We start from the raw sequence: 22672 nt of genomic DNA, 5'->3' as shown, positions 1-22672 counted from the left end.
GTAGGCCAGACCAGGTAAGGAAAGGACAGCGCATCATGTCTGAAAAGGGCATTAGTGAAACTGGTGGGTTTTCACATCAATTGCCAATATTCCCATGATCAAGATGTCATTATACCAGCACAGCATTAACTTGGACCTTGGGATTACTAATCCAATGAGATGACAACTATTTCATCATATCCATCTATCATCAGGATACCTAGACCATTGAGAAGCCTTGTGGGGAAGGTGGGACCTGTACATGAAGGACGGGTTACATCTGAACTGGAGGGGCACAAATGTCCTGGGTGGGAGATTTGCTCGTGTGGTTCAGGAGGGTTTAAACTAGTTTGGCAGAGGGGTGGGAACCAGAGCTACATATCGGGGAGGGAGGTGATGGTTGTAGATGGGACAGTGAGAGGATGTAGTGAATCTATCAGGGAGAATTTTCATGTGAACAAATAACGGGATTGGCTGAAGTGTGTCAGCTTTAACGCAAGGAGTAACCGAAATAAGAGTGACAAACTTAGAGCATGGATCAGTACTTGGGACTATGATGCTGTGGCCATAATGGAGACGTGGGTTTCACAGGGGCAGGAATAGTTGCTGGAAGTTCCAGCGTTTAGAACATTTAAAAAGAACAGGGAAGGTGGAAAAAAGAGAGGAGGGGGTATAGCATTGCTAATCATAAAGTGGGTCACAGCTCTAGAAATGAAGGTTGTTGAGGAAGGCTGGTCTATGGAGTCAGTGTGGGTGGAGGTTAGGAACACCAAGGGAGCAGCCATTTACAGACCCCCTAATAGCAGTACAGAGATTGAAGAGCTAATAGGCTGGCAGATTTTGGAAAAATGCAGATGTAGCAGGGTTGTGGGTATGGGCGATTTCAACTTTTCCCAGTGTTGACTGGAACCTCCTTAGTGCAGATGGTTTGGATGGAGCCGTTTTTGTCAGGTGTGTTCAGGGGTGTTTCCCTACTCAGTATGCAGACAGACCGACGAGGGGTGAGGCCATTTTGGATTTGGTGCTCGGAAATGAGCCTGGACAAGTGTCAGAACTCGCAGTTGTGGAATACTTTGGTGACAGTGATCACAACTGCCTCACATTTACTATAGCCTTGGAGAGGGAAAGGAGCAGTTACCATGGGAAGATACTTACTTTGGGAAAAGGAAATTATGACGCTATCAGACAGGAGTTGGGAAGTACAGATAGGGAGCAATTGTTCCACAGAAAGGACACAACGGACATGTGGAAACTTTTTAAGGAGCAGCTGTTGCGAGTGATGCGTAAATGTGTTCCTCTGAGACAGGCAAGAACGAGTAAGATTAAGGAGCCTTGGATGATGAGAACAGAGGAGCTTTTCGTCAAAAGGAAGACGGCAGCTTATGCAAGGTGGAGGAAGCAAGGATCTAGCACAGCTTTACAGGATTACAGGCTTATGAGAAAGGAGCTCAGAAATGGACTGAGGAGAGCCAGGAGGGGGCACCAAAAGGTTTGGTGGGAAGGATTAGGGAGAAGGTACGGCCAGTCAGGGATAGCGGAGGGAACTTGTGCGTGGAGTCTGAGCAGATAGGGGAAGTCCTAAATGAGATTTTTGCTTTGTTTTCACTAAGGAAAGGGACCTCGTCGTGAATAAGAACTTTGAGGAGGCAGGAAAGAGTCTTGAACAGATCAAGATTGATGAAGTTGATGTGCTGGAAAATTTGGCAAATATTGAGATTGATAAGTCCCCAGGGCCAGACCAGATTTATTGCTCCGGGAGGTGAGAAAGGAGGTTCCTAAGCTGGTTGCGAAGATCTTTGCTTCCTCACGCTCCATGGGAATCGTACTGGAGGATTGGAGGGAGATGAATGTTGTTCCTGTTTTAAAGAAGGGTAATAGGGAAATCCCTAGCAATTACAGACCAGTCAGTCTTACGTCTGTGGTCAGCAAGGTTTTGGAAAGAATTCTGAGGGATAGAATTTATGACTATTTGGAAAACCATAACATGATTAAAAGCAGTCAGCATGGCTTTGTGAGGGGCAGGCAATGCCTCACAAATCTTATTGAGTTCTTTGAGAAGGTGACGAGACAGACCGACGAACGTTGAGCAGTGGATGTGGTGTATATGGACTTGAGCAAGGCATTTGATAAGGTTTCCCCTTGGTAAGGTCATTCATAAAGTCAGGAGGTTAGATTAGATTTGATTAGATTCCCTACAGTGTGCAAACAGGCCCTTCGGCCCAACAAGTCCACACCAACCCTCCAAAGAGTAACCCACCTATTTCCCTCTGACTAATGCACCTAACACTATGGGCAATTTAGCACGGCCAATTCACCTGACTTACACATCTTTGGACTGTAGGAGGAAACTGGAGCACCCAGAGGAAACCCATGCAGACACGGGGAGAATGTGCAAATCCACACAGACAGTCGCCCGAGATTGGAATCGAACCTGGGACCCTGGTACTGTGAGGCAGCAGTGCTAACCACTGAGCCACTGTGGTGTGGGATACAGGGAGATTTGGCTGTCTGGATTCAGAATTGGTTGGCTGACAAAAGACAGAATGATTGTAGATGGAAACTATTCTGCTTGGAGGTCAGTGGTGAGTGGGGTCCCACAGGGCTCTGTTCTTGGGCCTCTGCTCTTTGTAGTTTTGATAAATGACTTGGATGAGGAGGGTGTGGGGTGAGTTAGTAAATTTTCAGATGACACAAAGATTGGAGATGTCGTTGATAGTATAGGAGGGCTACTGCAGGCTGCAGAGCGACATAGACAGGATGCAGAGCGGGCTGAGAAATGGCAGATGGAGTTCAACCTGGATAAATGTGAAGTGATGCATTTTGGACGGTCACACTTGAATGCTGAACATAGGATTAAAGACAGGATTCTTGGCAGTGTGGAGCAACAGTGAGATCTTGGTGTTCAAGTGCATACATCCCTCAAAGTTGCCACCCAATTAGACAGGATTGTGAAGAATGCATATGGTGTTTTGGCTTTCATTAACAGGGGGATCCAGTGTAAGAGCCACAAGGTTTTGCTGCAGCTCTACAAGTCCCTAGTGAGACCACACTCTGAATAGTGTGTCCAGTTCTGGTCACCATATTATCGGAAAGATGTGGAGGCCTTGAAGAGGGTGGAAAGAAGGTTTACCGGGATTCAGCCTGGACTGGAGGACTTGTCTTACGAAGAGAGGTTGACTAAGCTTGGACTTTTCTCTCTGGAGAGGAGGAGGAAGAGAGGTGACCTGACCGAGATGTACAAGGTAGTGAGAAGCATGGATAGAGTCAATAGCCAGAGACTTTTCCCTAGAGCAGGATTGGCTGGCACGAGGGGTCACAGTTTTAATGTGTTAGGAGGAAGGTATAGAGGAGACGTCAGGGGTAGGTTCTTTATGCAGAGAATTGTGAACACATGGATAGCAGTGAATTGAGGGGTGGGTAGGTTAGGTTATTTTGTTTTAGATTAGGATTAATCCTCAGTACAACATTGTGGGCCGAAGGGCCTATTCTGTGCTGTACTTTTCTATGTTCTATGTTGTTTGTGACTAATGAACCTAGAAAGGTCACACTGCAGTGCCCTGAGCACATAGACCCTGCTACAAGTGTGCTGTCCAGATGAAGGGCCTATTTCAATACCTCAAACTAGCAAGTGCAGTAATTTCAACATCTGACAGCCTCAGTGTTATCCAACTGCTGGGGTAAGTCATAAGCAAAGTAATTCGAGAGGAGAGGGGAAAGGTAGAGTGCAGGGGTCAATGAGCATGGGACTGACATCAAGCAGGTGGGAGTTCATGGCATGATGCTGGATGGGGTGAGGTGGCATTGGGGCAACTGGACATTCTTGGAGTTTGTGAAAACTAGAGGATACTGAACGGTTTGGACCCTTTCAGGAACTAAACTGGATTTTACCAAGGGAGAAGGGAACTCAGGATTTCTTGAGGAATAAGGTCAATAGCTGAAAATGTGTTGCTGGAAAAGCGCAGCAGGTCAGGCAGCATCTAGGGAACAGGAGAATCGAGGTCAATAGTTTAATGTGGGCTGGAATCCACTGCTGATTATACAGAATTGTGAAAAACAGCCAAGTCAGGCCTTTACTGCCTTTAATTGAAGGAATCAGAGTTTTGAAGGACACTGTGGTCTTCCTGTGCTGATGGCTGCCTGACAAACCTTTCGATCTTGATTTCTATTTCAAAAACCCAGGGAGTCAGTTGGATGAAAGCCTCCAAAGTTTGCAGTAAAAGTTGCAAGTCTAAATCTCTCTGGTGGAAGAAGCCGGAAACTTCATCAAGTTTGAACAATTCAGTATTTTGATTATTTTGTAAACCAAGAGAAGCTGAAAACTGACCATTTTTCAAAGACTTGGAACCAATAGGATTTAAAAAGCAAAACTTGCTGCAAGATTTTCCATCAGTCTGCATCAATCACCAAGACATCCGGTTCACTAAGAAACTGACAAATTCTCTTTTGTTTTTCAGATATTGGCCAACAGGTTTTTGTTCACCTTTCTTTTAAAAGAAAACTATTTCTGGCGAGTCTTTGTCCTTTGTGTGGGGTGTTTGCTTGTGTTGGGATTAACAGAGAAGATCATTCTTATTAAAGATTCTAGTATAGATATTAACCAATTTTGCCACTTGCTTTCAGCAAATGATTTTTGTTTTATAATGAACGGGTAATTTTGAGTTCTTAAAGAAACCTTGTGAAAGTCCATTTTATTTTGGATAGCAGTACAAAAAGGTAATAATCGCCTAGGAAGTAAAAGGTAGTACGTGATGTCGGTAGAAGTTCCTTACTTGTCAAGTGTTGCGGCCAGAATATATTTCCCATTCGGGGAGAACTTCACGAAGGACACAGGAGGATTATCGTCATCTGTTGAGGGAAAGGTACTGTTATGAATATGTTTGAGATGGACAAATGGTCCCAATCCTTCACAGTGAGCTGACTGGATCGTAACTCCCCCCACAGCACGGAAATAATTTTCAAATGGAAGTTCTGCCCCATGAATTGAGATAGGTCAACTTGACTTTGGTCCTTGATCATTCATTGTTATAGTGAGTAAGGATCGAAATACAGCAAACCAAAATGATTTGAGAAATTTGTTCTTGGTCTATGGAGCTCTCAGTCACAGTGATCCCTGGATTAGAGAAAGGGGACTGAGGGCCAATTCCTGATCTATGCCTAGTGATGCCTGGTTTAGAGAGGGATGATAATCAGCCAGAGTTCCAACTCATGATACCTACTGGAAAACATGTGGACGACATTACGCAAAGCTACAGTGCCTGTCTCAACTTATCAACACACAATTTAGTTTCACTTAAAAATTATAAATAATTCTTATTTAATTAATTAAAAATTTATGAGAAGGAAGTTCCCAGGAAGAGGGGGACAGAAGCTGAGATGCCACACAAATATCTTGTACTTGTAAAAACAAAAGCACTGCAGATGATGTAAATCAGAAACAAGAACAGAAATTGGTGGAGAAGCTCAGCAGGTCTGGCAGCATCTCTGGAGAGAGAGCAGAATTAACGTTTCAGATCGAGGAACCCTTCCTCAGAAGGGTCAGTAGGTAGGAAAATGTTGGTTTATATGCAGATGACGGATGGAGGGAGGAAGTAGTCAAGAGTAAATGGTAGGTGGTAACAGAACCAAAAGAGAGGAGAATAGTTAGACTAAGGAGTGGATTACCATCTAGCTAGGACGGTGATTGGCTACAAATGCGGACTGTTTGTGGCTAACAATAGGTTGTGTGTAACAGCAGACTCCGTGACAACAGGGTTAAAGTTTCAGGTCGAGTCAACCTTCCTCAGAGCCTTCTTGACCCGAAACACTAACTGATTTCTACCCACAGATGCTGCCAGACCTGCTGAGCTTTTCCAGCAATTTCTGTTTTGGTTTCTGATTTTCAGCATTCACGGTTCTTTCAGTTTTTATGTGATAACAAGGCCTGCATGTGAGAGTTGGGGGTAGGACATGGGAGAGCTCACGTTATCAGCTGCGATTGCAGGGGAAGGGGCCATATACAGTCTTGCACCATGTTTCCTGTAAAGACACTATTTTATTCTCCCAGTTTCTCCGCCATGTCTGTTCTGATGAGGCCAACTTCAACAAGGGAGCTTCCAAAACGTCCATCATCGTCCTTAACGGAGGACTCCCCAGCACCGTTGTTGACAGGGCCCTGAACCGGGTCCGACCCATCCCCCACACCTCCGCTCCTTCCTCCCGCAACAGCAATAAGGTCTCCCTTGTACTCACCTACTATCCCTCTAGCATCCACTTCCAGAGGATCATTAGCCTATTTCCACCACTCCAGCGAGATGCCTCCACCAGACACACATTCCCCTCCCCGCCTTTGTCTGCCTTCCATAGCCACTCTTCCGTCACTCCCAACAGCCTCACAGCACCTTTCTCCCTCTTCAGTATCCAAGGGTCTAAACACAACATCACCTGCACTTACACAATCTAGTCTACATATGCTTGCAATGTGATCTCTTCTACATTGGGGAAATGAAGCATAGACTGGCTGACCGCTTCACAGAACACCTATGTTCTGTTTGTAAAAGTTGACCCTAAGCTTCCAGTTGCCTGTCACTTCAACATCTCATCATGTTCTCTGGGCAACATCTGTTTCAGGCTTGCTGCAGTGCTACAGTGAAGCTCAGTGCAAGGTGGAAGAACAGCACCTCTTTTTCTGCCTTGGTACCCTGCAGCTTTTGGACTCAATATTAAAATTCAATAATAAGCTCTCCCATTACCTTACCAGGCCCCTACACACCAGGCCTAGTTATCATATAGTCTGCGATCACACACAATAGTTTTTCACCCTCCTAGCCAGATCACGATCCACTCCTTTGTCTGTCCAACTGTTCTTCTCACCCTCTCCACTGCATATAAACCAACATTTTCAATCTGTCAATTCTGAGGAAGGGTCACTCAACTCAAAATGTTAACACTGATTTCTCTTCACAGATGCTGCCAGATCTGCTGAGCTTTCCCAGCAATTTCTGATCTTATACTTTTACGTGGCTGCATAACAATGAAGACTGTCGACAGCTCAGGGTGACATTTGTGTAGCTCCCCTGCTGTCTCATCCTTCATTTCACCAGGTCACACCCAAGGATCTCAAAATCACTTACCAATCAAGGTTTTAAGGCATTGGCCAGATGCAGTGTCCCAAATGCGGCTGCAAGAACAGGAAAAGCTATTATTAAAGATCGTGCTAAAACAGCTTTCGTACTTTAAAGAATGTCTAGTATTTTTGTTTTTCACTTGTGGGACATAGATGTCACTGGCTGGCCAGAGTTTATTTGCCTTGAGAAGGTGGTGGTGAGCTACTTACTTGAACAGCTGCAGGCCATGTGCTCTGGCAAACCCACAATGCCCTTCAGGAAGGAATTCCAGGATTTTGACCCAGTGACACTGAAGAAACACCAATAAATCTCCAGGTCAGGATTGTGACTGGCTTCAGGTGAACTGGCAGGGGGTGGTGTTCCCTTGTTTTGCTGCCCTTGTTCTTTGAGAGCAAATTGGTCATGGGTTTGGAAGGTGTTGGCTAACTATCTTTGGTGAATTTCTGCAGTGCATCTTGGAGATAGTACGCACTGCTGTCATTGAGCGCTGGTGGAGTGGATGCTTGTGAATGTGGTGCCAATCAAGTGGGCTGCATTGTCCTGGATGATGTCAAACTTCTTAGAGCTATACACATCCAGGCAGGTAGGGAATATTTCACACCTGCCTTATGCCTTGTATATGGTGGACAGGTTTTGTGGAGTCAGGTGGTGAGTTACTCGCTGCAATATTCCCAGCCTCTGACCTGCTTTTGTTGCCACTGTGTTTATGTGGCAAGTCCAGTTGAGTTTCTGGTCAATGGTAATCCCCAGGATGTCCACAGTAGGGGATTCAGTCACGGTACCACCATTAAATATCAAGGTTAAATTGTCACTTATTGGAGATGGCCATAGTGTGGCATTTGTGTGGTGCAAATGTTCCCTGCCACCCGTCAGCTCAAGCCTGGATATTGCCCAGATCTTGTCGCATTTGAACATGGATTGCTTCAGTATCTGAGGAATTGGGAAAAATGCTGAACATGATCAAACCATTGGTGAACATCCCCACTTCTTACCTTATGATCGAGGGAAGGTCATTGATGAAGCAACTAAAGATGGTTGAGCCCTGGACACCTGGCTTTATTGGATGGCCAAAAGGTTCCTCAAGATAAAGATATTACTTTTGTGCACAAATTAGAGAAGCCATTAAGGGAGGCTCTGAGGGATTTTAATCAAATCAACAAAGAGGGATGGTATTCAGTGGTGACAGATCGAGATAGCTAGTCGAAGACCCAAGGGGAGATGAGGCAATCTTTGAGTTTTTATTTTTAAACAGTGAGTTGATGTGATCTTGACTATGCTTCTGAAAGGGTGGCAGCAGTGATTCAACACCAGCATTCAAAACAAAGTGTCAATACCTGAGAAGCTGAAATCTGCACCACGAATGGGACTGATCAAGAGGCTCTCTCAATAAACCAGCAGAGGCACAATGGGCTGAATGGCGTCCAACTGCTCTGTTTACATTGTTTTAATTAAGAAAGTTGGCTGCACAAGTTACAATCAGAGGTGTCAATACCGATTCAAAAGCTGAAGACTGTAAGAAGCAGGAACAGCAATACGCTGCGTGACCCCTCAAGCCTGTTCCACCATTCAATAGGATCATGGATGATTCGACATGCCTCACACCCACCCTCCTGCCCTTTCCCCTCACTCTTATTTCTCTGACTGAACAAGAATCTATCTCAACCTTAAATATACGCAAGGACTGTACCCCCACAGCTCTCTATGGCAAGGAGTTCCAAAGACACTCAACTCTCAGAAGAAATTCATCTTAAATTGATGCCCCTTTATTCTGAGACTATGCCCTCTGGTCCCAGACTCTCCCATGAGGGGGAGACATCCTCTCAGCAGTTATCCTGTTAAGCTCCTTATTCAAAGAAATCACCTTTCATTCTTAAATCCAGTGAGCATAGTACCCAACCTATTTAACCAGTACTCATATGACAATCCTGCAATACTTGGGATCATCCGAGTGAACCTAGTTCCTACCCTGCAGCATCAGGACCACAGCATGTTGTATGGTTTGGACACTCTATTCAGAATGATAGCAACATATCTTGCTGGTGCATAAGAGATAATTGTATTCAGATTGGCAGTTCAACTTTTAAATTACAACACTGAGTACACTTCAAAACTATTGCCTTGGCTGTAAAGTACCTAGAGAAGGCTGGAGGTTATTAAATAATCTGAAGTCATTTCTTTCTGTGCTCACTGTAGCCCAGATTCTAGTCACTTCAATGCAATTTAACTTGTGACTAAACATGAAACAAAATTCATAGCTGTTACAACCCAAGGAGCACTTACCACAGCCCATCGTAGCTACTGGAGACAATGAGAGATCCATCTCTGTTAAAATGTACCTGAGAGGATGAATTCAACACGTAACCAGTCACAACAACACGTAAATTCCCACAAGGTGGCAGCATTTCCTAGTTATCTCAATTCACTCCAACACTTTACAAAACAAAACAGCGGCACGGTGGCTCAGTGGTGAGCAACGCAGCCTCACAGCACCAGGAACCCAGGTTCAATTCCAGCCTCGCGCAACTCTGTGTGGAGTTTGCACATTCTCCCCGTGTCTGCGTGGGTTTCCTCCGGGTGCTCCGGTTTCCTCCCACAGTCCAAAGATGTGCAGGTCAGGCAAATTGGCCATGCTAAATTGCCCGTAGTGTTAGGTGCGTTAGTCAGGGATAAATAGAGGGTAGGGGAATGGGTCTGGGTGGGTGTGGACATGTTGGCCCGAAGGGCCTGTTTCCATACGATGGGGAATCTAATCCAGAAAAACAAGCTGTAAGTCAGATGTGTTTCTCAACCACGAGATTATTATCTCGTAGGAAATTGTAGCTTCATGTTTAACATCAGCTCATGCACAGGGACTTTCACGTGGTTGTGATATCTGGCGAGTAAAGTTGCAGAGAGCAGACAATGTGGGTTCGTTAGTCTCCTGTCTCTGGCATTATCCTATTGGTTACAGCAGCCGAGGTCAGTGTCATACAGCATGGAAACAGACCTTTCTGTCCAACTTGTCCAGGCTGACCAGATATCGTAAACTAATCTAGTCCCATTTGCCAGCACCTGGCCCATATCCCTCTAAACCCTATTCATATACCCATCCAGATGTCTTTTAGATTTTGTAAATGTACCAGCCCCAACCACTTCCTCTGGCATTTCATTCCATACATGCACCATCCTCCGCATGATAAAGTTTGTTGTGGGATTGTTGACATTATTCCTGGGAGAATAAGGGGAGATTTAATCTTGCTTATTCAATTTTTGGGAAAGGTTGTGATTGGGTGAATGAGAAAAACCTATCGCTATTGGAGAGTCAGAGTCAGGAGCTTTTAACAAAATTATCAGTGAATGCGAAAAGAGGGAACACAAACAGAAACTTGCTGGATCTGTCGAATACTTTACCACCTATGGGACAATAGGGAAAGAGTTGGACAATGGGATTAATACAGGTCTATGGGTGAGCATGGATGTAGCATTGAAACAAGGCTGCGTGGATAGCACGATGTAGTGAGATTAGTTTGAGATTGAGACACTATTCAGTGTTGGGAAATGGGACTAATTTGAGATTCATGCAGGGCTACTAACCAGGATGAGATGGTGGGGAGAATGGAGTGGTGGTGGTGGTGTAACTCAGTTGGCTGGATGGTTGGTTTGTGATGCAGTTACATGACGAGCATAGCTTCACTTCCTGCACTGGGGGAAATTACCATGAAGGACTCTCCTCTCGCCAGAGGTGCGGTAAAGCACAGCTTAACCACCAGCTGTCTCTCTGGTTAGTAGGACTATGGGGATTTGACCTTAATGGACAGTGAGATTAGTTTGGGAATTGAGGTTGAGAACATAACAGTGGGATTAGTTTGTGAACAAGGTAGGCCAGGAGTTTGAGTTCTCTCAAAGGCTGGGAAGAATTTGGAAGTCCCTTTTTGGTCAGAGATGAGTGGAAACCAGGTCATTAAATATAATTAAGGTGGGTTTGACAGATTTCTGATCAACAGAAGAGTCGAGGACTTGGAGGAACAGCCAGGCAACAGGAGCCAATTCCACAAACAAGTCAATCATCATCTTAGTGATTGTTGGGACAGGTTTAAAAAACCAAATAACTGACTTCCACTCCTTTCTGTAACATGCAGCAGAGCTGGGAGCACAACAGTAAGGGTCAGTTGGAAGTGAAATGGGACAATTTGTTGTCTGCACTGGTTTGAAGCAATGCTTAATACAGACTGGTGCTGTCCATCACAGAAATGCCGAATATAAAACACAAATCCAAGCATTCCCAGTCTCAGTGGTGATATCAGTGAAAAGACAGCAACACTTACAGCAGATACTGGGTCAGAATGTGCTGGCAGCGTCTTCAGGCACTTGCCAGTCTTCACATCCCAGATTCTTACACTCTCATCAAACTATTAAAACAGAAAAAAAAAATCACATCTAAAATAAACCAAGGTTTGCAAACAATGCAGAAGTCAGAGACTGCAATTCAGTTTGAGAAAGACACACTACACACAAGACAAACCAAGAGAGCACCTTGACCCAGGTATGTAACTGGAGACTCAGAAGCTTTCTGGGTTAGGGAGGAATAGGGAAAAATGCAAATAAAAATGATAAAGTCATAAAACTGCTTCATTCCCTATTGACGAAAATTTCAAACATCAGACTCGGAAAGAAATATTTGTCAGCACAGAAAACAACAGGGGAATAGAAAACGTCATGCTAGTCAAGGTAGTGGCATCTGAAGTATTAAACAGATTAAGGTGGATACCTTTTAGATGCTGGTGACAGTCAGTGTGGGTGGGAGCTGCACCGCGGTGACAGCCAGCGTGGGTGGGAGCTGCACCGCGGTGACAGCCAGCGTGGGTGGGAGCTGCACCGCGGTGACAGCCAGCGTGGGTGGGAGCTGCACCGCGGTGACAGCCAGCGTGGGTGGGAGCTGCACCGCGGTGACAGCCAGCGTGGGTGGGAGCTGCACCGCGGTGACAGCCAGCGTGGGTGGGAGCTGCACCGCGGTGACAGCCAGCGTGGGTGGGAGCTGCACCGCGGTGACAGCCAGCGTGGGTGGGAGCTGCACCGCGGTGACAGCCAGCGTGGGTGGGAGCTGCACCGCGGTGACAGCCAGCGTGGGTGGGAGCTGCACCGCGGTGACAGCCAGCGTGGGTGGGAGCTGCACCGCGGTGACAGCCAGCGTGGGTGGGAGCTGCACCGCGGTGACAGCCAGCGTGGGTGGGAGCTGCACCGCGGTGACAGCCAGCGTGGGTGGGAGCTGCACCGCGGTGACAGCCAGCGTGGGTGGGAGCTGCACCGCGGTGACAGCCAGCGTGGGTGGGAGCTGCACCGCGGTGACAGCCAGCGTGGGTGGGAGCTGCACCGCGGTGACAGCCAGCGTGGGTGGGAGCTGCACCGCGGTGACAGCCAGCGTGGGTGGGAGCTGCACCGCGGTGACAGCCAGCGTGGGTGGGAGCTGCACCGCGGTGACAGCCAGCGTGGGTGGGAGCTGCACCGCGGTGACAGCCAGCGTGGGTGGGAGCTGCACCGCGGTGACAGCCAGCGTGGGTGGGAGCTGCACCGCGGTGACAGCCAGCGTGGGTGGGAGCTGCACCGCGGTGACAGCCAGCGTGGGTGGGAGCTGCACCGCGGTGACAGCCAGCGTGGGTGGGAGCTGCACCGCGGTGACAGCCAGCGTGGGTGGGAGCTGCACCGCGGTGACAGCCAGCGTGGGTGGGAGCTGCACCGCGGTGACAGCCAGCGTGGGTGGGAGCTGCACCGCGGTGACAGTGTGTGTGGGAGCTGTACCCCAGTGAGAGTCAGTGTGTGTGGGAGCTGTACCCCAGTGAGAGTCAGTGTGTGTGGGAGCTGTACCCCAGTGAGAGTCAGTGTGTGTGGGAGCTGTACCCCAGTGAGAGTCAGTGTGTGTGGGAGCTGTACCCCAGTGAGAGTCAGTGTGTGTGGGAGCTGTACCCCAGTGAGAGTCAGTGTGTGTGGGAGCTGTACCCCAGTGAGAGTCAGTGTGTGTGGGAGCTGTACCCCAGTGAGAGTCAGTGTGTATGGGACTATACCCCAGTGAGAGTCAGTGTGTATGGGACTGTACCCCAGTGAGAGTCAGTGTGTGTGGGACTATACCCCAGTGAGAGTCAGTGTGTATGGGACTGTACCCCAGTGAGAGTCAGTGTGTGCGGGACTGTACCCCAGTGAGAGACAGTGTGTGTCGGACTGTACCCCAGTGAGAGTCAGTGTGTGTGGGGGCCGTACCCCAGTGAGAGTCAGTGTGTGTCTGGGACCCATTAGTATATCAATTTCAAAACATTCACACATTGAGCACTCTGGAGCAGTTCAAATACTTCAAATATAAACCTCCTGACCACGAAGCACTCACTCACTCACCGATCCAGAGACAATTAGATTTGATTGAGGGTTGAAGTTACAGCAGAAAACATAGTTGCTGTGACCTTTCAGCGTCTTCAAACATTTGCCCTGGAATTATTGAAGCCAGAGGTCAATACAATGCAGATAGAGAAAGGCCTACATTTAATCGGCACCTTTCACACTCTCATGATACCCGGAAATGTTTCAGCAGCTAGATTACAGGTTTCGAAGTGCTGTCAGTATTAGAATGCAGAAAATCTGGCAGCTAACAAATGAACAGTAATACCTCACAAACAACAATGCCTACCAACAATCAAATAATTGGGTTCAGTTACCGGATTTGATTTGATTTACTTATTGTCACGTGTACCCAAGTGTAGTGAAAAGCTTGGTTTACGAGCAGTACAGGCAGATCATAGTAAGCAAGGACTTGCCGACTGTAGGATGAAAAATAACTTAAAAAGAGGCATACAAGTTACATCGCATAGGGCGTGCAATTGGCAAGATCAACATTAGCAAGATCAGCATTATTTCAAGTTACAGTCATAGAGTCTTACAGCATGGAAACAGGCCCTTCGGCCCAAACTGGTCCATGCTGCTCACTCAGATAGTTCCAAATCCCTCTAAACCCTTCCCAACCATAAACCTATCAAAATGTTTTTTAAATGTTGCTATTGTACCTGCCTCAACCACTTCCTCTCGCAACCCATTCCATACATGCACCTCATATTGCCCCTCAGATCTTTCCTTTCTCACCTTAAACCTAAGCCCTCTCGTTTTCAATTCCCTATCCCTGGGAAAAAGACTGTATGCATTCAGCCTGTCTATGCCCCCCATGATTTTATACACCTCAACAAGGTCACCCCTCATTCTCCTATGTTCCAAGGAATAAAGTCCAATCCTGGCCAACCTCCCCCTATAATTCAGGCCGACTAGACCAGGCAACATCCTCGTAAATCATCTTTGCACTCTTTCCACTTGAATTGTGTCTTTCCTATAACAGGTGACCAAAACTGTACACAATACTCCAAGTGCAGCCTCACCAGTGAGTTATACAACAGTAACAGAACGTCCCAACTCCTATACTCAATGCCTCGACCGATGAAGGCCAGCATGCTAAAAGCCTTCTCCACCGCCTTGTACATTTACATCCAGAACAAAAGGTCCCAGCACTGACCCCTGTGGCACACCACTATTCATAGGGGCCTCCAGTCAGGGAAACAACCTTCAACCATCTCTCTCTGCTTCTGATCATCGAGTCAATTTTGAATCCAATTGGTTAACTCTCCCTGGATCCCATGCGACCTAACCGTCATGGCTAGCTTGCAATGTGGGACTATGTCAAAGGCCTTCCTGAAGTCTGTACAGGCAACATTCACTGCCCTACCTTCATCCATCCTCTTGGTTACCTCTTTGAAAAACTCAAAGATTTGTCAGACATGACTTGCCATGCACAAATCCATGCTGTTTATCCCTAATTAGACCTTGACTATCCAAATGTTGGTTGATCCTGTCCCTCAGTACCCTCTCCAACAACTTACCTACCAATGAGGTCAGGCTCACTGGCCTGTAGTGTCCTGGCTTGTCTTTGCTACCTTTTTTAAACAATGGAACAACATTAGCCACCCTCCAGTCTTTGGGAACTTCAGTAGTGGCTAAAGATGAAGCAAAAATCTCTGCAAGACTTCTGCAATTTCTTCCCTTGCCTTCCACAAAGTCTGAGGATGGACTTGATCAGGCCCAGGGGATTTATCAACCTTAATATGCTTCTAAGGCTGCCAGTAATATGTATGCAATCCAAAACCAGTCACTTGTTGCCTCATTTCCTGAGCATCCACAATTCTGTGCTCAGTAAACATGGAGAAATATTAAACATCTTCCTCTCCTGTAGCTCTACACATGAATGACTGTACTGATCTTTAAGGGGACCTATTCCCTCCCTCACCACCCTTTTATTCTTAATGTAGCTGTAGAACCTCAGAGTCAGAGACGTACAGCACGGAAAAAGACCCTTTGGTCCAACTTGCCTACGCCAACCATATATCCTAACCTAATTCAGACCCATTTGCCAGCACTTGGCCCATTTCCCTGTAAACTCTTCCTACTCATATACGCGTTAAATGCTTTTAAATGCTGTAATTGTAACAGCCTCTACCATGTCCTCTGGCAGCTCATTCCATACACCACCTACGTGTGAAAAAGTTGCCCCTGACATCTCTTTTATATCTTTCCCCTCTCACCCTAAACCTATGCCCTCTAGTTCTGGACTCCCTCCACCCCAGGGAAGAGACCTGGTCTATTTATCCTATCCATGCCCCTCATGATTTTACAAACCTCAATTGGGTCACCCCTCAGCCTCTGATACTCCAGAGAAAGCAACCTCTCCAGACACTCCAACCCTGGTAACATTCTTGTAAATTCTTTCGAAACCCTTTCAAATTTCACAACATCCTTCCGATAGGAGGGAGATGAGAATTGCTCTCAATATCCCAACAGTGACCTAACCAATGTCCGGTACAGCTGCAACATGACCTCCCAACTCCTATACCCGATGCTCTGACCAATAAAGGAACGCATACCAAAAGCCTTCTTCACTATCCTATCTACCTGCGGCTCCACTTTTAAGCAACTATGAACTCGCACTCAAAAGTCTCTGTTCTGCAACACTCCCCAGGACCTTACCATTAAGTGTGTAAGTCCTGCTAAGATTTGCTTTCCCAAAATGCAGCACTCGCGTTTATCTAAAGTAAACTCCATCTGCCACTTTCAGCCCATTGGCCTGTTTGATCAAAATCCTGTTGTAATCTGAGGTAACCTTCTTTACTGTCCACCACACCTATTTTGGTGTCATCTGCAAACTTACTAACTATACTTCCTATGTTCAAATCCAAACCATTTATGTAAATTACAAAAAGTAGTGAACCTAGCACCCATTCCTTGTGGTACACCATTGGTCACAGGCCTCCAGTCTGAAAGGCAACCCTCCCCCACCACCCTCTGTCTTTATCTTTGAGCCAGTTCTACATCCAAATAGATAGTTCTCCTTGTATTCCATGGGATCTAACCTTGCTAATCAGTCTATCATGAGGAACATTCTCAAACACCTTACTGAAGTCCATATAGATCTTATCCACTGTTTTGCCCTCGTCAATTCTCTTCATTACTTCTTCAAAAACCTCAATCAAGTTAGGGAAACATGATTTCCCATGCACAAAGCCAAGTTGACTATCCCTATTTAGTCCTTGCTTTTCCAAATACAGTAGCGCCTCGACATACGAACTTAATCCGTTCCGGGACCCAGTTCGCGAACCGAAAAGTTCGCGAACTGAATCAATTTTCCCATTGTTCGGATATTTCCGGAGTCTTTTCTCTTTTTGTGTCTCTTGGAGGTTGGTGATGCCACAAGAAAACGATCCAGAAAAATTTGTTTTTTTCTTTGTTGCAGAATTTTCCGAAAATGAGACATCACATTGTCATTTAAAATGTTCACTGCTCTGTTGGTCACAGTTTTGTTACGGTGATGCCTCTCAACAAAAGCCCGCACTTCACTCCATTTGCTACAAATCTCTTTAATTTGAACACTTGTTACATCTTCCCTCTCTTCTTCCTCCTCCCCAGAATGCTCCTGCTGCATAACCTTCACCAGCTCCTGTTGCAATTCAACAAGATCTTCTGTGCTGAGTTCTTGTCTGTAGTCCTCCACCAGCTCTGCCATATCATCCTCATCGACCTCCAAGCCCATATTTTGGCCCAGGGTCACAATCTCGTTCACTACGTTTACTGATGTCTGCTCCTCAAAACCTTCAAAGTCTCTCTCAGGTACACAGTCTGGCCAAAGTTTCCTCCAGGCCGACTGCAACATACAGAAAGAGACCTCGTTCCATGCCTTATCAATAAGGCTTATGCAGTGGAGGACATTGAAGTGGTCCTTCCAGTACTGACCAAGGGTCAAATCTGTGTCGTTGGTGACTTGGAAACACTTGGCGAACAGAGCCTTCGTATATAATTTTTAGAAATTTGCAATGACATTCTGGTCCATGGGTTGGGATGAGAGGAGTGGTGTTGGGAGGAAGGAACTTTACTTTTATGAAGTCGTATTCAATGTCCAAGTCTTCTTCCAAATTTGGAGACGGCAGGAGCATTGTCCATTACTAGAAGACACTTAAGTGGCAAATTATTTGTTTCAAGATATTCCTTGACAGCTGGTGCAAAAACTTTCATCAACCATTCCATAAAAATCATTCGCGTGACCCAAGCCTTGCTATTCGCCCTCCACATTACCGGGAGTTTAGCCTTCAACACATTATTGCGTTTAAAAACGCGAGGATTTTTAGTGGCAAACTAACAGAGGCTTAATCTTGCAATCCCCACTTGCAATCGCGCACAATAAAAGCGTTAACCTGTCCTTCATTGTTTGTGGCCCGGTAGTGCCTTCTCCTCTTGGGTTATGTAGGTCCTTTTGGGCATTTTTTTCCAGAAAAGTCCAGTTTCATCACAGTTAAAAACTTGATGTGAGACATAACCTTCATCTTCGACAAACTTATTGAATTCCTTCACAAAGTCCTCCGCTGCCTTTTTGTCCGAACTAGCCGCTTCTCCATGCCTTATTACACTATGGATTCCAGTTCGTCGACGAAATTTGTCAAAGCAGCCTCTGCTGGCTTTAAATTCTTCAACGCTAGCAGTACTTGTACTCGGCGGTGTTGCCAACAAATCACGGTTTATGTGAAGAGCTTTCTCGCAGATTATAGTCTCTTTTACACTATCTCCAGCAAGCTCTTTTTGATTTATCCAACTAATAATAATTTTTCAACCTTGTCTAACAATTTAGGCCTTTGCTTCGTTAAAATAGTCACTCCTTTAGCCACATCAGCTGCCTTTAGTGCCTCTTTGTTCTTTAGGATAGTACAGATAATCGATTTCGCCATGTCGTACTGCATAGTGAGATCAGATACACGAGCACCATTCTAGTGTTTAGCTATTATTTCCTCCTTCGTTTCTACAGTAATACGTTTAGGCTTCTTAACACCACCATCACTACCACTTTTCACTTTCTTGGCAGCCATAATGAGGGCTAATTTAATGCAAAAAAACAAAAAAAAGTGTAAGAATGTTTGGACGTTGGATGTTCACAGCGCGCGCGCCGAAGAACAATTGAATGAGACCACGTGGGGCCCGAGAGCTTTTGCATTCAAAGCACGTGTAGAAAAGCAGAACAATGACAATGAAACCACGGGCCTTTCGCGTTCGTACCTTGAATTTCGTACGTACTCTGAAGCAAAATTTTACTTACAAGCCTGTTCGTAAACCGATTTGTTTGTGAACGGGGTCGTTCGTATGTCGAGTCGCTACTGCACGTGTAAATCCTGTCCCTCAGGATTACCTCCAACAACTTGCCCACCACCGATATCAGGCTCACCGGTCTGTAGTCCCCTGGTTTTTGCTTACCAACTTTCTTAAACAGTGACACCACGTTAGCCAGCCTCAGTCTTCCAGCACCTCACTTGTGACTATCGATGATACAAATATCTCAGCGAGGGGTCCAGCAAACACTCCCCTAGCTTCCTACAAAGTTCGAGGCTACACCTGATCAGGTCTTGGGGATTTATCCACCTTTATGTGCTTTAGGATATCCAGCACCCCTCCTCTGTAATATGGACATTTTTCAAGATGTCACCATCTATTTCCCACATTCTCTATCTTCCATGTCCTTCTACACAATAAACATTGATGCAAAATATTCAGTTAGTATCTCCGCCATCTCCTGCTGCTCCACACAAAGGCTGCCTTGCTGATCTCGGAAGGGTCCTATTCTCTCCCTAGTTACCCTTTTGTTCTTAAAGTATTTACAGGATTCCTTTGGATTCCCCTTAACTCTATTTGCCAAAGCTCTCTCATGTCTCCTTTCTGCCCTTCTGAATTCCCTCTTCAGTATACTTCTACTGCCTTTATACTGTAAGGATTCACTCGTTCTCGGCTGTCTGTACCTGACATGTGCTTCCTTCTTTTTCTTAACCAAAACCTCAATTTCTTTAGTCATCCAGCATTCTCTACATCTACCATCCTTGCCCTTCACCCTAACAGGAATATCCTGTCTCTGGACTTTCGTTATTTCATTTTTGAAGGCATCACATTTTCCAGCCCTTCCTTTACCTGCAAACATCCACCCTAATTCACTTTTCAAAGTTCTTGCCTAATACCGTCAAAATTAGCCATCCTCCAAGATAGAACTTCAACTTTTAGATCCAGTCTATCCTCTTCCATCACCACTTTAAAACTAATAGAATTATGATTACTGGTCCCAAAGTGCTCCCCCAATGACATCTCAGTCACTTCAGCCCTGCCTCATTTCCCAAAAATAGGTCAAGTTTTGTACTCTCTCTAGTCGGTATATCCACATACTGAATCAGAAAATTTTCTTGTGCACACTTCATAAATTACCCTCCATCGTTAACACTATGGCAATCCTAGTCTACTCCTGGCAATTAAAATCCCCGAACATAACCACCCTATTATTCTTATAGATAACTAAGATCTCCTTCCAAATTTGTTTCTCAATTTCCCGCTGACTATTGGGGGTGTCTATAATACAACCCCAGTAAGGTCATCATCCCTTTATTTCTCAGTTCCACACAATTAACTACCCTGGGTGTATTCCCAGGAATATCCTCCCCAAGTATAGCCGTAATGCTATCTCTTATCAAAAAATGTCACTCCCCCTACTCTCTTTTCTGTAGCATTTGTATCCTGGAACATGAAGCTACCAGTCCTGTCCATCCCTGAGCCATGTTTCTGTAATTGCAATGAGAGCATTATTGGGGTGTGATGGGTCTTTGAAAGATGTTGGCAACCTTTCAGCGGCAACAAGCCACGTAAATGCAGTCCACAGATGGGAGGGTGGCTTCCACGATATCTGGGCTGTGCAAACAACATTGTTGAGTTTCTTACGGTTCTGGACAGAGCAGTTGCCGTACCAGGCCATTATGCACCCAGACAGAATGCTTGCAATGGTTCGTTTGTAAAAATTGGGGAGGGTCCTTATGGACATGCCAAATTTCCTGAGCCACCTGAGGAAAAGGTTTTGTTGTGCTTTCTTGACCGTTGCATCTATGTGGGAAGCCCAGGACAGCTTGTCAGTTATTCTCATTCCCAGGAACTTGATGCTCTCCATCCTCTCAACCTCAGCTCCATTGTTGTCGAAGGAACATGCACTCCTCCTTTCTTTCTGCTAGGAATGATCAGTTCTTTAGTGCTGCCGATGTTAAGAGGTCTTCTCATTGCACCGCATTACCAAATCCTCTATCTCCTTTCTGTTTTCGGATTTGTTGTTGTTTGATATCCGTCCCACCATGTCGTCAGCAAACATTTATGTCGCATTTGTTTGGAACTTGACTACACAGCCGTGGGTGTGCAGGGAGTACAGCAGGGGGCCAAGGATGCATCTTGCTGGTGAATAAACATCGGTTAGGACATTGAGAAACCCTTCCATTCTCCTCCTCAAGAATGGTGATGTGACAACTTTTACACCTGTGATGATACAAACAGCTTCTGGTGCAGTGCCCCCTCAGTGGTGAGCCTTCTCTGCAGTCAACCCAGGTCAAAGAGCAAACCGAGATTTCAAACTAAATCTCCTCTCCGTATCACAAGACCAAAACCAACTGGCTCACTTACCGAATTCACGTCCCAAATTTTGAGGGTTTTATCATCTGAAGCAGACACCAGCAGGTTTGAATCTGTGGACCAGGCAACGTCTGAGATTCCCTGTTTCAAACCAGATTACAAACAGTGAGAACATCCCTGTATCTTACTTGTGAGAGTAACTGGATTCCATACTGGAAAAGGGAAAGTCATTGATAGAACCTTCCAACATTCACATTCCCACATCTAGGCCAGTGCACTTCACATCCACTGACATTGGTCTGCAGCACAGGACAACACCTAGCCAACAAACTATGCTAGGAAAATGAAAACATTAATATAATTGTCAAGTGGCAGAGGGACTGGACTAATGTGCCTGGGGATAGGAGACCACAGTGAAACAGGTAAGAGAAACAAGGGACACCAGCAATATCCTCTGAGGGACCAGTGACTGCAAACTGAACTGGACTGGCCACAGAAATACAATGGCCACAACAGCAGGTCAAAGACTGGAAATTCTGCCAGGAATATATTTTGCATTAGAAATCTTCTGATTTCATCAATGGTCAAGGAAAGAGGGGTGTGATTGAGAGACAGGGCAAGAGGCTCGGTGTTTACAATTGCCCAACAGGTTTGAGGTTCTCTCAGCTTGTTTGGATGAAGGGGAGAATATAGGGAGGTTGGACTAACTTTATCATGGCACTCTGGCACAGGAAGCTATTCACGTAGAAGGAGAAAAAGGTAATCAGTGATAGTCAGGGATACTTTACTCCACTTGCTGCTTCACAGAACAAGCCCAAAAAACTATGTTATACCAGGGTTCAGGACATCAGCTCAGAGCTGGATAGCAGTTCAGAGAGAGGGGAAGAATCCAGTTATTGTGATCTATGTAGATATCAAATGACATCTGGAGGAGCAGGAAAATCTTCCACTTAAACATTACAAACAGTTAGGCACCAAAGGTAATGAACCAGGCCAAATGTTTGACTTACTTGTAGGTGAGCACTTTGGAGAGAGTGACCATAATTCAGTTACGTTTATTTTAGCCATGGAAAGGGATAGGTACATGCCACAGGTCAAGAGTTATCGATGGGGCAAGGGCAATTATAATGCGATTAGGCGAAAATTAGGATGCATAGAATAGGGTAGCAAAATACAGGGGATGCAGACAATGGAAATGTGGAGCTGGTTTAAGGAACAGATATTGCGTGTCCTTGATAGGTATGTCCCTGTCAGGCAGAGAGGAAGTGATAAGGTAAGGGAACTGGGGTTTACTACAGAAATTGCATCTCTTGTTGAGCAGAAGGAGAGGCTTATGTGTTGATGAGGCAAGATGGTTCTGATGAGGCGATGGAGAGTTACAGATCAGCTCGGAAGGATTCCTAAAGAGAGTTAAGAAGAGCAAAGAGAGGACATGAGCAGTCTTTAGCAAATAGAATAAAGGAGAACCCTAAAGTTTTCTATAGGTATGTGAGGAATAAAAGGATGACTAGGGTAGGAATAGGGCCAATCAAAGACAGAAGTGGGAAGTTGAGTGTGGACCCTGTGGAGATCGGAGAGGTGCTAAACAAACATTTCTCATTGGTTTTCACTCAGGAAAAGGAGAA

At 45.7% G+C, this 22672-nt stretch overlaps 1 protein-coding gene across 3 annotated transcripts in view; it reads right to left on the bottom strand.

The window, feature by feature from the left end:
* wdr5 (WD repeat domain 5) overlaps window positions 1–22672 on the bottom strand; it is a 63019-nt gene that overhangs the window by 13973 nt on the left and 26374 nt on the right. For all 3 annotated transcript variants that reach the window (XM_043687307.1, XM_043687308.1, XM_043687309.1), the window contains 6 exons: window positions 21099–21188; window positions 13446–13535; window positions 11387–11470; window positions 9363–9418; window positions 7089–7135; window positions 4749–4824 (listed from right to left, as the gene is read on the bottom strand). In XM_043687307.1, the coding sequence (XP_043543242.1) occupies window positions 4749–4824; window positions 7089–7135; window positions 9363–9418; window positions 11387–11470; window positions 13446–13535; window positions 21099–21188 (443 nt within the window). The remainder of the gene's footprint in view (window positions 1–4748; window positions 4825–7088; window positions 7136–9362; window positions 9419–11386; window positions 11471–13445; window positions 13536–21098; window positions 21189–22672) is intronic.

The sequence above is a fragment of the Chiloscyllium plagiosum genome, chromosome 3, assembly GCF_004010195.1.
Source record: "Chiloscyllium plagiosum isolate BGI_BamShark_2017 chromosome 3, ASM401019v2, whole genome shotgun sequence".
NCBI classification, from domain to species: Eukaryota; Metazoa; Chordata; class Chondrichthyes; order Orectolobiformes; family Hemiscylliidae; genus Chiloscyllium; species Chiloscyllium plagiosum.
The sequence above is the reverse complement of the archived record's forward strand: the minus strand, read 5'-3'. Positions and strand labels throughout refer to the sequence as shown.